Source organism: Channa argus, chromosome 7, assembly GCF_033026475.1.
Source record: "Channa argus isolate prfri chromosome 7, Channa argus male v1.0, whole genome shotgun sequence".
In the NCBI taxonomy this organism is placed as follows: Eukaryota; Metazoa; Chordata; class Actinopteri; order Anabantiformes; family Channidae; genus Channa; species Channa argus.
In genome coordinates, this window is record NC_090203.1 from 5716442 (window position 1) to 5732892 (window position 16451).

The 16451-nt window shown below is 40.9% G+C and overlaps 2 protein-coding genes across 8 annotated transcripts; both read left to right on the forward strand.

Moving 5' to 3' along the window:
* Window positions 1-6332: 6332 nt before the first annotated feature.
* rpz4 (rapunzel 4) lies at window positions 6333-16451 on the forward strand. Of its 7 annotated transcripts, none has more exons than XM_067510327.1 (3): window positions 6333-6462; window positions 13806-13869; window positions 14024-16451. In XM_067510327.1, exon 3 carries the CDS (start codon window positions 14041-14043, stop codon window positions 15214-15216), a length of 1176 nt encoding a protein of 391 aa, XP_067366428.1. In that variant the 5' UTR covers window positions 6333-6462; window positions 13806-13869; window positions 14024-14040; the 3' UTR covers window positions 15217-16451. The 7 variants fall into 7 exon arrangements, with proteins under 7 accessions (XP_067366428.1, XP_067366430.1, XP_067366426.1 ...); XM_067510329.1 differs by having other exon boundaries at window positions 14027-16451; XM_067510325.1 differs by lacking the exon at window positions 6333-6462 and adding an exon at window positions 10288-10411.
* Window positions 6717-10033, forward strand: rpz5 (rapunzel 5). The gene is made up of 2 exons (XM_067510324.1): window positions 6717-6989; window positions 8020-10033. The coding sequence occupies exon 2, from the start codon at window positions 8087-8089 to the stop codon at window positions 9266-9268; it is 1182 nt and encodes a 393-aa protein (XP_067366425.1). The 5' UTR covers window positions 6717-6989; window positions 8020-8086; the 3' UTR covers window positions 9269-10033.

Here is a 16451-nt window from a genome sequence, read left to right on the forward strand (position 1 = left end):
TCTCTGTTGTAATACACAAATTTTTCAGCAGGTCATTGGCCCATCAGCAGTAAGGAATTTCCTTATATCTATCTGTGTCACTGTTCGCTCTGACCTTAACTGACCTCGCTCTGTGATTTTGATACTAACCGCATCTGTTTGTCTTCATTTGTAGTCTGCAGCTCTATCTGTCTCCTCACATCCTGTCATTCACTGTTGAATGATAAAAGCCTCCTAAACACTTAACAAGTCAAGTTCTGCAAAGGAAATAAAAACACTTTGCACATCATGTTGAAGTGACCAGAAAATGATGAATGCAAGTTGTCAGACTGTCAGTGATGTTGAAAATTTTTTGCTTAGTGTTGTGCTTTCATCATAATTAGACAAAAAAAAGTTTGGGTTTTTTTTTTAGCTTCATGAGTAACAGTCACCATGACTGAAGTCTTATTGCGCAACATGAACATAACCAAGGATATGAAGCTGTGGTTAATAACCCCAAGGGTGTGGGAGGTAAATGAATGAATATGTGAGAAGGAGGAAATGAAAGGGGGGGGCAGGAAATGCCACGTCACATAATTATTGCTTTCAGTGGGTTAATCCTTTACAAGCTTAAGTCAAATCCTCATGAGAACATCTACAAATACGCAGGGGCAGATGTAATGATTTAAGGGCCTGAGGCAAAGACCAGCTTGAGCCCCTCAGAGTTTAAAATGTTCCAAAAACAACTTGTCAGAACTGGCAGATGTGTTCATTAAAATGTTTCCTTGTGTTGGTTTGAAAAAATACAAATACACTGGGGGGCCATTATACTTCTTTAAAACCATATTAAGAGATGCAGAAAATCTTTTCCATTGCTATTTTTTGGTCAATATTTCTTCATCTTTGTAAACAACAATTCAAATAGAGCTAATGACTAATAGGAGTAGGAGCAGACCAATGGGTTAGCTTGTATTGTGTTGTACCATCTGGTTGCCATTACACAAAATAGGCATTTTGTGATTGTATAACTGCTTGTGATGAAATAAAATAAGCTTTTGTTCCAACACAGGACTGATGTCTGAGCTGAATGTGAGGAGAAACAGACACTAGTTAAACCCTGTATTTAATTCTGAGGGAGCAACCTATGCACCAGATCTTTCATGTGAATTTGTGTGTAGGACTCTGTAACTAACAGAATGTGGTTTCCTAAAGCCACAGTATAATTTTAGGGAGTGGCTGCGTGTTGCCCCCTGATGAGAGTATAACAAGTGCCCGAGGCTTATTTGTCTGTCCACAAACCATTAGTGACGCTGTAATGCTGGAGGATTCACAGTAACGATATCCTAATTAATATTATTATTAGTGTAGTATTATTTTGCATACTATCAGCTAGAAACTGTTCAAACTTCTAAACAGTCAGCTTACAGAGGACATTATTGTTTGTATACGGCTTTGAAAATATCTTTTACACTTTTAAAGAACGATGACATCATCGATGACATCACACTGTTACGTTGAAGTTTTTGCCTTTGAATTATTTAACGCCTGGCTTCAACTGGCTTTGAAGTTTGCCTAACCGGCACATAAGGCAATGCTTTTTCTAGGTGTTGTGTTGATCTTTTAATCTCAGCACATGCAAAGATACATGTGACATACTGTAATTTTTCTGTTTTCTGTTTTGTTTTAAAAAGATCTTATGTGTTTTATTGTGGGTAGTCCTGAAGTTAGCATTGGGATACGCTCTGCCTTGTTGACAGTTGGGAATAAACATAGAGCTGCTTCCTGCACGTAGAAAGACAAAAACTGAAGATATTTATAGAATCTGTATATCAACTTTTTTTAAAAATCTGCTGTTCTAAAAATACGCTATTTTTTAATGAGAGTTTAGTCTGAGATGAAAATTGGATTTAGGGGCTTTCGGTAAATCAGGAGTACAACAATATGATTAAACAAAATGCCTGCCAGCATGAGTTATTGGATTTCCAATTACATGGAGCTTGAAGGTGGTTTGACTCTCTTGTCTGAGGACAAAAATGGGCTCGCCTTCAATCAATGAGTCGCTTCTCCCAGTCTCTGAACCTTGATCTGTTTTCTCTGATCTAACCTGAGTTTGTATTGATCTGTGTGAGTGACAGATGGGTTTGTGTGAAAGCGGATTTCCGTCTTTTGCTACTGGAGTCACTGTTGTGCATACAAATCATTGTTGCCTGACTCAGACTGGTCAAAGTTCAGTTGTGTTACGGATCATGAGCAAACTGTACTCGGCAACTAAAAAAAGAAAGTACTAAGTGACAAAGTATAAGTATCAGCTGTTGAATGTAAAAACAAAGTTTGTCTAAAATGGTTCTTGCAGAAATAACTCATGTAATAATGTTAAGTTCTCCTGTCTTAAGAACACACACACACACACACGTATATATATATACATGTGTAAAAAGGAGCAGTTCTGCCACTTGTATTTTCCATGAAACCAGCCTTGAAATAAACTGAGGAAGCACTTCGATCTGTCCCTGCAACCCACTGACTCTTTTAGTCTGTTATTGAAAGCCGTGGTCTCTTTGACCTGGAAACATCTGCAGAGGGTAGGGGGAAAACCAGTGTTTCTCGAAATGAAAACACAACCACAAAATCTGAGTTAGAAACATTCCTTCGGAAATACATTGCTGGTGACTTTGTCACCAAAAATCCCTAAAGGCCTAACTAAAAAAAAACCAAAATTACACACAAAGAAAAACTTCCATTGCTGAAGTGACTATATTGTAATATCCCTGTGTGTCCTATTTGTGTTTTTAGCTGCGTGAATGGAGGAATGTCAATGTCAGTCCACTACTTTAGCCCAGGCTGAAACATCTCAGCAATTACAGCCATGAATATTTCTTCAGATATTCATGTTCTGCAGTCATTGAATGACATCCATGTCCCCCATCGCGAGGAATTCTAAAAACTTTGATGATCACCTATCTTTTTCTCCAGCACTATCACAACATCATGTTTTAATTTGCTTATGAAAAACCAGCAACGTTCTCATTGGCCTCAGCCGTGCATATTGTTGCGTGCTAATAGCAAACGGTCGCACGCTAACATGCTAAACTAAGATGGCAAACACAGTAAGCATTATCCCTGCTTATCAGCATGTTAACACTGCTGCTGTGAATATGTTAAGCACCTTTAAGCCTAGGAACGATCTTACAGGACTGATAATTAGGATGTCCATTGAATTTAAATGTTATTTTTTTACTCTTAAACCTCATTTACATCTGGTTCTGGATAGATTTTCTTAAAAACGATGGGTCTTTTACCTCTGGTTTTAAAATATGCGCTTATCATTTCAGTTGTGTTAGAACTGGGACCACATGTGTATATACGAATACTTTTGGCTGAGCTTTGAAAGTTGTGGAGAAGGGGTCTGAACAGATGAGGATTTAGCCTGCTGTAAAAAAAACTCTGCACTGCTGATTTCATCGAGTAAGCGCCTTGATCCAGATCAGTGACAGCAGAGTGATCTGACTGATATGAAAGAGAGTGGTACGAAATACTCGGGAAGGTTAAATGCCAGGCAGGCCCTCGAGGACCTGGACTGACTATCATTAATGTACAGCAACTGATGAGTGAGGGCACATACAGGAGCACCTAGAGGTCCGGTGTCTTGACATGTGACCAGGAGGAACTGGGAATCGACCCACTGACGCTGCAGTTTGTGGAGCCACAGCCATATTCACATTTTATGGCATATAACACATTATACATGCGACACTTAGAATTTTTTGAAACATTTTGACAGTTATATTGTATGAAAATATTTGTAACCTTATTATTCTACACTGGAATCAGTAGAACAGACCTTCATCACACCTCATTCTATGGGAACCAGAGCAGATATGTTTTCATCACAGAGTTATAATTTTGACAACTTCAAAAACACATTGTTTCTGCTAAGATGAGTGCGAGATTACAGACATCCGAACCGCACCAATGTTTAACTTCTCGACAGGTCTTCATCAGGATATCTCTGGGCATCAAGCACGAGCTAACATTGTTTGCCATTCAAATCGCTTCAGTTTCGAGGGAAATGTTATTAGCTGATAATCTGGACACAGACCAACTTTTGGTCTGGTGTTTGGCCCCCCTGGCAATATCGCACAATCAACTACTCATTATACACCGGGAAGACATTTCAATTTTTACCACTCTGCTGCAGACCTGTCAGTCCTGCCCACGTTTGTTTTCCCATGGGAATCAGCCAAATCCAGCCTGACAGATCCCTTGTTCCCACCAACTTTCCCAACTTTCTATTTATGAAGCAATCCTTCGATACACTGATGTCATTCTGTGGTGTAAAACTATCTGCAGCATCTTGATCATTGACTTTGTGAGATGACAGGATGCTTACAAACAATATAGTTCACAAAACCATGTATGGTTCATGCAAATTACAATAAAGTTTTATCTTTGCTCTACTTCTTGTACTTCTTTTGGATCTTCATCTACAGTATCTCTATCTTGTGCACTGTATATTAAGTCATTTTCCTTTTATGTATAAGTGTTTCCCACAGTTAGTGCTATTGACATTCTCAAACACCAAGCCTTTACAGAAAATGCCTTATGCATTCTGACATGAGATTAAACGCTGAGAGCTCTTCCTGTGAGCTGAGGAGACATCTTGTGGCGAGGAGGAAACACTAGCCACTGGCCAAGGTCAACATGATAAAACATGGTCAATAGCTTCCTTGGACAAGAACCTAATTTATCATTTCAGCTTTCTGGGACATAGAACAAAGGCAGCACAACATATGGGACTGGATTTTTGTTTAGAAATTTATTGCTGTGAGACAAAACAGTCATGAAAATAAGAAAGAAATAAGTAATAAATAAATAGCAGGCTTGTTTTAATTATCTTTAATGGTGCAGCCACAAACAACAGGCGAAAACTGTTCAGTAATTTTTTATTTCCTGTTAAATACTAGGGAAAAAAAGAAACAAATGTGCTTAGCAAAGCCAGACAAAACAACAGTAGTGTGCACACACAGCCCCTGCCCCTTTTCTCTCAGCTGGCTATCATTATCTTGAATATTTCACCCACGTTGCCACCTGGTGAGCCTGAAACCACAAAACTACAAAGGCAAAACCATTATACACATCCAACACTTTCCATTGATGCTGCAGCCAAATCATCTTTAATAGGCTATTTTGTTTGTTCAGTGTCAAGCTCCAAATTGTGTGTGTGTGTTTTGCAGATAAAAGAAAGGCAGTTCTATAGAAATATTTGTCTAAGAATCAAGCACAAAGCACGACAGCCATAGAGAGCAAGTGCAGTCTCCCAGCTGGGTGACATCACTCCCAGGCCTCTTCAGAGTGTGTTTACCAGCATCAGCCTGTACCACCCATCACGCCACATTGTGTTGAGTCCCTGCGAAAGCTAGTCTTCGCTTTCTGATGGCAACAACTTGGTCAAGTGTGAGATCTGAGAGTGGGATGACACAGGAACAAGGCCTCAGCGGCGGACATGCTTGCCTGACCCTCCTCTGCCCCGTCAATTTTCTACAGACGTCCTTCCCCCCTGTTCCTGTCCACGCCCCTCATAGTTGACACAGGACACCACGTGTCACGTGCATTTAAAAGCACAAAGGCCATGAGTGAGCTCTGACTGTCATGGTGCGAGCTTGGAAACACAGACGGTCTTTCATCGGTCGGCACTGTGACGGACGGATTGTAGAAAGGCTTCCCCTGCAAGGCAAATGTCATCCCTGTTAGTATGGGTTCAATCCAATGACCAATAGCTTTTCATCACTAATTTTCAGATTAAGAGTGAAGTGGATCAGTATTTATGAAATCATTCCACAAAGTATTTTTCAGACACACTAAACGATGCTTTAGATTGTTATTCAAGGTGTTGTTGTGAATCCCAACTTGTTGCAAACAAAAGCAGCTTAATTTGGCTTTCAAATATCCACATTCTTACGTAAGTTGGAGGAACTAGTGCAGTTGCCGTGGTAACCTTGTTGGAACCACAACAAGAGGGGTTTTGTCCTGATGTGCCACTTTGCTGAGTCCTAAATGTGACTGGTCTCCTTTTACTCTCATTCATGCTCTCACTCTAGTTCTCACGCAGTTTCATCTGTCTTTCTTTGTGCAAACATCGAACACTTGCAGACACACACACACACACACACACACACTCACTCTAAAGAAACCGGTCTACGTTTCTATTTTCCCAGAAGGTATGGTGTCCCTGCATGGAGAGTGTTTACGGGATGTTATCTCTGTCAGTGCCGGCCTCTCTCAGTGGGTTTTTGAGGAATGCTGGAACGGGATGGAGTAGTTCCAAAGGGGGAGTGACAAGAGAGAGAGAGAGAGAGAGACGCAGACAGATACTGGGAGAGAGTGAGAGAGAGTCTATATATACATCCCAAAGAGGCTGGTGCTCACAGGCACAGCTGGACTACTGGATAACTGGACTCTAGCCCACTGGATATTTAGCAAAAAAAAAGGTTTAGCAAAAAAAAGGTGAGTTCTTGTGCTTTTCTTCTATTTCTCCTTTTTTTCCCCCTCTAATTATTCACTCAGCATCTTCATCATTTTACAGTCATTTAAGTTATATAGTATAAAAAATAAAGAGGAAAGAAAGAAAGAGGGAAAGACTCAATTTTTTTGTTTTGTCTGTCCACTTTTCTCAATATTATTAAAGCTGACTTTGGTTAAACGTTTAGAGGAACTGGACTTTCCTCTATTTCCTTAAAAGTTAATGTTTTGTCTTTTAAAAACAGTCCAAATTCATGTGACGTGCCAGAAGTAGAGATGAGTCTGTTGGGGGATGTGGTCTTGCTAAAGACTTGCGTATGTGGTTTCCATTAAAGCTCTGTAGCACAGCAGATAAGACAGAAAGGGGAGACTGGTGTTTGATCAACGGCTGTGTGGGACTCGCCTTTATTGGTTTCACAGAGACATTTTCGTTTTTGATGTTAATAGAAGAGAAACTTTTTGGTTTTTGGTTTTTAAAAGGGAATATTGTTTCCAAGCAAGATCATTAATCAGTGAGTATTTTTCTTTTAATACCATTTTCCCCTTTATTATAAGTAAATGTAAGTGGAGTGTGCAATTACAAGTGACATTTTTGAATTATCTACTTTTTGTTATTTTTATCAGCTGGTTCACACAACAATGTAAAATCAAAATCTCTTACATCATGTGAATAGATAAAATTAATTAGTGGAGTGATATGAAAGGCTGTAAAATGAAACCACTGATCTCATCTCTGCAGCAATTATTATTCAACCTGTGTTATGTGGTTAATCATACAAACCCATTTTTTTAACTATCAGTGTCTCAAAAAACTGTACTTGTGTACTATTGGTTTTAATTACATTAAGGCTGTAATTAGGAGAGACGTGTGATTGCGCTATTGAACAAGTGCAGTGGTGGGGATTTCTTCTCTCAGACCTGGGTGTGCCTTTTTCTAAACTGAATCCATTGGCTCCAGTGAGTGAGAAATTACTTAGGTCATCTCTCTTGAGAATTTTACATCGTAAACTATCATTTCTAAAGTAAATCTCACTTTTTCCCATTTTGTGAACATCTGTATTTGCTTTGGGTCTTGGCTATTGTTACAGTAGTAAAAAAAAAAGGTATCCCAAAGGGCCGGTACTTCAACATTGCACAATACCTCACTTCATAACTCATGAGTACACATCCCATGTTTGATATTTGTTCGGAACTCCCATGTAAATGTGCCTCATCTGTGTACTTTCATGAGCTTTTTTGACATACATCAATGCCACCAAGGCTTGACAGCGAGGCCCTGTCATAAACCGAGGCTCTGAGGGAGTGGTATGAAACTGGATGCCTGCATGTGCTGACATGACCTGCTGTATGGTGGAGTTCTGTTTGTCAGGAAAATGTCGTGTGAGAAAAAAATACGACTTCATGTCAGCTGATTACATATTGCTTTCCAAGTCTAACAAAAAAAAAAGAAAAAAAAAGCTGTGCAATAGTTTCTTTCTGAAATGTCATAAAATCACGTTGGAACGAACTTTACAAGGGTCTCGTGTTTCTTCTTCTTTTCAGGCACCAGCAAAATATCTGCCTGTGGAAAACAAATTAGATTAGATAGTGAGAAATACATAGTACAAAGATGAACAGTGTGGCAGATTGGCTCGTGCAGAACAGGGACAAGATCGAGAAGGGCGTGGAGATCATGGGGCAAGCGTCCGAGGTGCTCGCTGCCACTGTGGGCCAGCTTCACCCCGTGCTGGAGGCCGTGTTCATGGCTTCGGCTGAGCTACTGAGCAACCCGGAAGGTAAAGAGGCGCGCTACCTGACTCAACAATTTGAACGGGTCAACGAGAAGCTCGAGGGAATCCAGGATGAGGTTGATCAAATTGCCCTGGAGCTGCAGAAGACGTCGATGAACAAGCAGAACTTTGATCGAGAGGCGCAGATGATCAGCCAGTATGAAAAGTTCCAGGAGTTTGTCAACGCCAAGCCAAAGTTCAGGGAAAAGAAGATGGAGAAGTTCCTTAGCCATTACGAGAACACGGAAAGCGACTTGAACTTGGACGCCCTCTACAACGCAGTCACTGGGGAAAACACCTCAGGAGACCCTATGCTGGAAATAGTAGTCGCCACAGAAAAGAGAAGCAGACGGGCGGTTGAGGACTTCTGTGCCCGCCTGAAAAAGCTTTTTGTGGTGGGTATTATTGCTGTCATGGGCCACGCTTCTCTCAAGGAAGGAGCGATCGGTGAGGAGATGGTGAAGAAGTGGCAGACACGGATGGAGGACGTGGAGAAACTAATGAAAGCAGCTGTGGATGACTGTACGCAGAACTTTGCACAACAAGCCAAGCTAGACATGGAGCATTTGCTTCAGGAGAATCCCGGCACTGTGGTGCACGACTTCACCAAATCTCTTCTGGATTCCCTTGTTAAGAAATACGACTGGGTGAACTGGTCCATCAGGGCCTTCAGCGACAGGGAGCGCATTTTCTTTTTCAACTGGCTGGCAGGAAAGAAGTACCACGGAAGTGGAGGAGCCAACTGGTTTGACATTTTGACCAAAAACAAGATCAAAGTGGTGATTTCTTTCTGTGTCAACCCCAAGCCTATCAACAAGAGTCAGATCCAAGAGCAGATCGAGCAGCAGAAGCTAAAGGGGAACATGATGGCAGTAGCTCTGGCTTTGAACAAGAGCTTCCCCAACTGCTTGGTCCATGCTGTCAGCCATTACAAGGAGGTGGTGGAGACGAACAACTTCAGTGAGGATTGTTACTACTATGGGAAACACAAACGAGCCTACCTGTGTATCCACCCCGAGTAGGCTCAAAGAAAAACATAAACTGTGGCTGCATAAAGGAAGAATCAAGCTACCGGAAAACTAGATTCATGAATGTTTCTTCTGGAGAACCTGAACGTATCTCCATATCCAGAGTTATTCATAAATATTGTCTGTGTCTATGCATAATCTGCTCTATCTAGGTTTTGGTATGTGATTCTTTCCTTAGTTATTGTTATTCCTATAAATACAATATATATATATGCAGCTCCAGGGTGTTCTAGAAATTTCAGAGCCATAAATCTTCATGCCAGCTTCAGTTCAATGTACCAAAAGATATAATGATTCAGTCCCCACTGGATGTGACTAGGGGTGGGCGGTGTGGCAGTGTTAGTCCGTTATCTGCCAGAGACTTAGCTGTGTGTGTTCATGTTTTGTAAGGTACCATGAATCCATGAGTATCTCTGGATGTTTTAGAAGTACTTTGGGCATCGATGAAATTAATTAGCAGGACTGCTTTGGGATGTGACGGTTTCGTGATTTGGTCAACAGGTGATCACTGGGATTAAGATTGTTTTGTCCAATTTATGAACAATCTATATGACCGCAATGCAAATCAATTCGTACTTTATTCATATCACCCACTCCTAGAATCTGTCAAGAAAAGTTCATTTAAATATTCACGCTGCTTGTGGTGCATTAAATATGCTGCTGCAGGACACATTTCTAAAATTCTCAGTGCACAATCTTCAAGATACTTATGTATAGTTTACTTTGATTTGTAATAAACAACAAAAAAAAAAAAAAAAACGAACGCTTTGTCATCATTGGTCATCATTACTCCATAATTTATAAGGAGCTTTTGAGTTTAAACCACTATAGCACTTCGCGAATAACTGTATTTTACAGTCACTCTGAACAAATTCATATAATCTTCTGCAACAGTTGCAGTGTTTCAGTAACATGATATTGTTTATCAAATGGGTGGAGGCTACTCTGTAAGAACATGGCTGCAGCAGCAACCTATTATGCTCACAACTTTTTCTTCCACCACCCAATTTTTTTTTTTTTTTTTTTTATAATATCTCTGTCTGGGTGTGCCTCTGCTCCGTAACACGAGAGCCACATGACCAATAGGAAGGCAAACAGCGTGGAAGTTAGTGTATTTATTCCTCAAACTCTTTTAAGGTGAGTCCATATCTGATCAAAACGTTTCTTGGTGGTCATACATCCATATTTAGGTTACCAGCATGTTGGCGATAGATCACGTTAATGGGAAGTGATCAGCAAAACGTCATCGACTTTGTTGCAGACGCTCGTGACATAATCGAGCACTTTTCCTCTTTTACTCATCGTTTTGCAGCGTTTTTTTTTTTTTAAGTGTCAGACACGATGACATATTCTGTTAACGCAGCTACATGTGCTGAAGTAAAGTGGGCGATTAGATGCATCTGCAGAATTAATACGGTTGAAACCAAACGTTTCTACTTCTGATGGGCGTTGGTTACCAGCAGCGGTGCTGCCGCTTAACTTTTTCCAGGAAGTGTCAAACTTTTTCAAGGCGCAATCCACTTGCTTTCTACAAGTACGTGGCAAGAACCTAATCGGTGGCCGCTAACCTGCCATGTTTGTTTGACTCTATGTCCCTCGGTATTGAAATGATCCTATTAGAGCCCTTGTACACGGACTGATCGATCCGTTTTCCATTAAGAGGGCGCATTAACAAAGCGTTTAGTTTTTCTCTCCGTGGTCAGACATGGCTGTGGGAGGGAGGGAGGGAGGGAGGGCTTGGGCATCTTTGTGTTTACATGGATCCCTGGCCCTTATTATAAAAGAAAACCTCTCAAAGCCTTTCTTTTACACGCACAGAGCAGCATTTCCCTGATGTTACACTGTACATTTAAATAGTTAAAAGGGCAACTTGACCAGTTTTCAACTTCCTTTCCATGGTTCTAGTATGAGGAATACATGCACATGATACCTGATTTAAATAATGTCTCTATGTTTTGGATAAAATAATATAATAAGATAATACATCTGTGATTTGTAAGAGGAAGTCAACCGAACAATCTCTGCTGTTGGAGTCACTCGATGACATAATTTGAACTGAACAAGTCATTAGAATGGCAACATGTCTTTTTTTTTTTTTAGCCACAAGCAGACGTTTTTCATTATGAGGGAGGCAGTGGGATGGTCAATAGCATTAATATGCATGTTCTCCCTAAACCAAAACCAGAAGTGAAAGAAACTACTTAGCACGTTTCCTGTGCTGGTATGGTTGAAGAAATATTCATCATCATCAACATTTCTTACTGTGATATTACAAGGCACCAAAGTACCAATGTGTTAACATCATCGTCAACGTAAAATAGCTAAAGTAAAGCTGTTGCAGAAAACACTGTTTGTTCAGTGTAACTCTTACGTAATGTCCTAATCTGTAATATGAGTAATACTATAAATATAGTGTAGGCTATTGTTAAAAGTACTATGATTCCCTCTGCAGTGAGGAGCAGTAGATCTAGAGTACCATAACATGGAAATAATCCTTTAAAGTATCTCAAAGTCTCCATGTACATGTATGTACAGCCCTTTATTAAATATGAGTGAAAAGTAGACCTGTCAGCTTGTCTATAGTCTGACATTCACATCCCTGTTATGTGAGCTGCAGCAGCTCCTTGTGCCTGAAAATGTGATTTCTTGAAGTGTGTTTTTGTTCAAATTTACTGTTCGAAGGTGCTTTACATGCACTCAGACACCAGTTACACAACCCCATGGGACCCAGAGAAAGAGAGAGAGAGAGAGCATCAGTGGAAAACAGGCATCACACAATGGCCAAATCAAATACTGTAACTGTAAATGCTTTAACAGGCTGCTGGAATTTCCTGTGCTCTGATGTGTTTCGTTCTCAGTTAGACTGTGGCCTTGAAATTCGCGAATAAACATGTTTTATTTATAATGCATTTGCTAAAAAGTAAAACAATTTACAGTTATTGCACATTTGTTTTTTTACAGAATAAACAAACCCGATTAATTAATTTAATGTAATGTATCTAACTGGCCCCTGCCAACAATTTCATATTCACTGTAGAGAGTTCTCACCTACGTTTTGCTGAGAAAACCAATACGTATACTTCCCAGCATGTCAAACTCTGCTCTTAATTTAGGAGACACGAGACCAGACATCTTTATTCAGATCTGTGTCCATATCATCTGTGAATGCCTGCAGATGGATCAGGCAGCTGCAAAGCTGAATGATGCACCAACTTGAGGAAAGGATGCTATATTCTCACTGAAACCTTCTGCAGTCTAGTTAGATAAACCCCCTTTGGGACAGAGCACACCTCAGCAGACAGACGAACGAGCTGACAGATTCTTTTCCATTGTCTTGTTGCCGTGGTAACTTGCTGAGTTTCACGGGAAAACACACTCTAGCCCAGCAAGTTTAACCTCTTCCACCTAATCACTTCCCACGCTTGCTGCGCCATTATTGACTGGATGGGCTGAGGGAGAAACAGCACTGCTGCTTCTTCTTCAGCCCCAGCTTAAGAAAAACTGGACACGAGAGCCAGAAATCTCTATTAAGGCAAGCTGCGCCAACTCAGAGCTGGGTCAGTAAATATACCACCATAACAATTACACATTTCCAGATTTGCGAAGGACATGTCTGAACATGCCCAGACAGGTCTGCTCCTACAGCCAGCTAAATTTCTCTGGTTCCTGGCCTTTGGGGGAGTTGTTTGCAATTGATTACATTTTTCCAGATCCGGTAAGCTCCTTGTTTAAAGCGGAATCAGAGCATGGCAATCATTTTGCTTTTTAATCATGTGTATTGCTATGTTCACTTCAATGAAAACAACATGTAACAGACTTATTTACAGACATAACACAAGGATGTTTTTCAGTCCACCTATTCTGCATATGTAATGTGCTCAGTTGCCATGGAAATGGTTCTGCTGTCCTGTTACCCTGAATAGTTTGGCATTTTGGTAAATGTGATTATGCACTCCCTTTGCAGACAGATGAGAAGATCTGCAGGCAACATTAAACATGAAGCTACAGCAAAACTAATTTCCCCACTTAAGACAATAAAACTAAAACGTTGCAAAGCCTGGTGGTTAGCTTAGCTTAAATAATTGAAACAGGGTGACACATGTTCATTTGTAATCTGTACAGGGTGTTGGCAGGCAAACTGTTGCTTGAATTATAATTAAGTTGCTTATTGATCTTCAGAATAGTGGAGACAAGAGAAACGATAATTTAAGTGCTTGTTCACATGATTTATTATATGCTGTATATGCTGTCAATTGGTCTGTTTTTGTCTATTTTTCATATGGCTTAAATGGTAAACTAGTTGTCCTGGTTTGAATCCAGGCAGTACACCTCCATGTTAACTTTAGGTACTGTAGTATCTGGTGCCTTGTTTTTGCAGAGCATTTTAACCAACATACAAACAGCCCCATTCAACCCCTACCAGTCTTCCATATGTGCTGAAATCGCTTTGCAAAGTTGACTCATTGCTCACTGGGTGTGTCCAGCAGCCAGCCCTGGAGCTCACTTCACCGTCTCTCTCTTTCCTTATCAGTCTTTGCTGTGTTGCAAGAGGAGCCACAGAGGAGGCCACAGTCCAACCACGCTAGTACCGAACTGTAAGCAAATCTACAAAGTGCTGATGTTTGAAGTGGATCATTTCTGCCTAATTGTTGGTCCTTGTTTTCAGCTTAGATTGTTTAAAGCTCTTAAAAGTGATTGACTTCCTTAAACTGCACCAATTTTTGTCTAACTATGTTTTTCTCTCGTTAGAAGAAGTCTGAGCAAAGATGGCAAACCAGCTACAGAAGCTTGTAGCAGATAAGAAGGATATGGTGGAGAACGTGATGGAAGTGTTTGAGCAGGGAGCTGAACTTGTGGCCAGTATTGCTGGTGACCTCTTCCCCGTATTCTCCATTGCAGCTCCCATTGTTAAACTAGCTCTTGACAATGTTGAGAGCAAAGAGGCTGCGTTCATGAAGGAACAGTTTCAGAAGGTGCGAGAGCGTCTGGAGGTGGTGTCCGAGGAGATTCAGCGCATCAACGAGGAGATCAAGAAAAGCGGCGCAGATGCTGCGTATTTCTCAGTGGAAGAGAACATCACTAACCAGTTCAGGAAGTACATGGACATCCTTAACGCCAAACCCAAGTTCAGGGACGTCAAGAAGAAGCTTTTCTTGGAGCATTTTGCCAAGACAGGAGGTGACAAGAACCTTATCACCCTCTACAATGCTGTGACGGGGGAGAACTTCTCTGGGGAATCTGTGCTCGAGATCACACTTAACTATGAGGAGAAAAGTCGCCGGCCAATGGAGGACTTCTGCGCTAGGCTGAAGAAGCTCTTCTGCATCGGGCTCATCGCGCTGATGGGCCATGCTGCTCTGAAGGGATATGATGAGGAGGAGGTGCTTCTGAAAGACTGGAGTGAGAAGATGAAGGTTGTCCAGGCTAAAATGAATAATGTGATTGAGGACTGCATCATCAGCTTTCCCAAACAGGCCGAGCTGGATTCCCGTCGACTGGTGAGAGACCAGTCAGATTTAACCAGCCAGCAATTAGCTGATGCTATCATAGAGCAACTAAAAAAGAAGTACGACTGGGTGGGCTGGTCCGTGCGTGTGTTCAGGTCTCCTTCAGGCTTGTTCGCTAACAAGAAGGATTACCACTGCTCGACAGGGAAAAATCGTTTCCAGGTCGCCGCATCAGATGAGAAACTTAACGTCTGGGTGTCCTACAGCTCCTCGCCTGAGCCAGTGGATAAGAACAACATCGAGCAGCTGATCCAAAGTCAGAAGAAACTCTCGGTGGTGAGTGTAGCAGAGCTCCTGTTTGACAAGTTGCCCGGTCAATGCGTGGTCCACACGGTGAAGACCAGCAAAGACCTGGCCTGCTCCTGGAGCTTCAGCGAAGAGCTCCACTACTGGCAGGAGCACAAAAACTTCTACGTCTGCGTGCATTCTGCTTGAAGTTTTAGATGTTCTTAAAGAAATCTCAAAAGTCTCTCCTTGTATGTTGTTTGCACAGATAATCACAGAGTCCATTGCTGCCTGGCTTCTAAGCCTTTTACACCGTATGTGCCTTAATTAGCTTTGTCTGATAGTCTTCCCACAGGAAACATTTCTAAAAATGTTTGGTGAATCTACAAGATTTTGTGACAGTAACCTTGATCCCACAAAGCTGTTCTTTGCATGTTTCCTACTGTTAAACAAATGATCATCCCTTGTGTTTGTACTATATTCTAGCGTCTGTTTAACTTATAAGAGTTGGAGAATTTAAAATCTAGCTTTATCAAAGCTGACAGGTTCTGATACTAAAAGCTCTATGACTGTACTTCCTTGTTAGAAACAATGTGGACACTTAGTCACTGCAGGACATGGTGGGAACTTTCCACATTTAAACGAATCGAGCTGTCATAAAGAGATTATGTTTTGCCGGTAGTGATATAAAGTCACCTCACCCTGTTGAGGATGTGTAAATTAAAGCCTTTAGAAAAACTGGATCCAAACATATACAACAAGCAGTGGTTTCACACTGGTTTAAAACTCTGCTTTAATGACCCATCCATCCTCTCCAGGCTCCTCCTGGCAAACATTTCTTTGTCCAAATAGCGGGTGACTGTTATTTTCACTACAGCTGCTCCGTTTCACTCTGCCATGAACAGGCAGAGGTGTAGCGATGGCAACCTGTGGACTGGATACTGTGAGTTGTGTCACATCTTGACAGGTGTTGGTGCAACACGAACTTGTATCCACTCAAAACGTACTTTTATAGAAATAATTCTATACAGCAATCATTTTTGCCAATTTTTCTTTTGGGAGTTTGGGGCGTTTTGTCTTTTGAAGAGATTTTAAACACTGACACTACTTAGAACACAACTATGTCACAGACACTGCAGAAAGATTCTTCACCCCTGTAAACCACTGACAGGTTTTGTACGTTGTTGTAAACAACTATGATATGTGTGTTTCTTCTTTGTTTCTCTATTGTTTATAGTTTAATAAATGTCTTTATTTTATTGTCTGATCAAAACATTCCCCATATTTACTGTAAGAAAATACTGGTGTACAGGGTGTGTATGTCGCTCTCATGTGTTATATTATTTGTGTTTCCATTGAGCATTTTTGGGTGGTTAGTGTCACGAATTTAAAATCGTGTTGTAAACCAAGGTAATGAATGGAATAAATCTTTTCAATTAAACTCA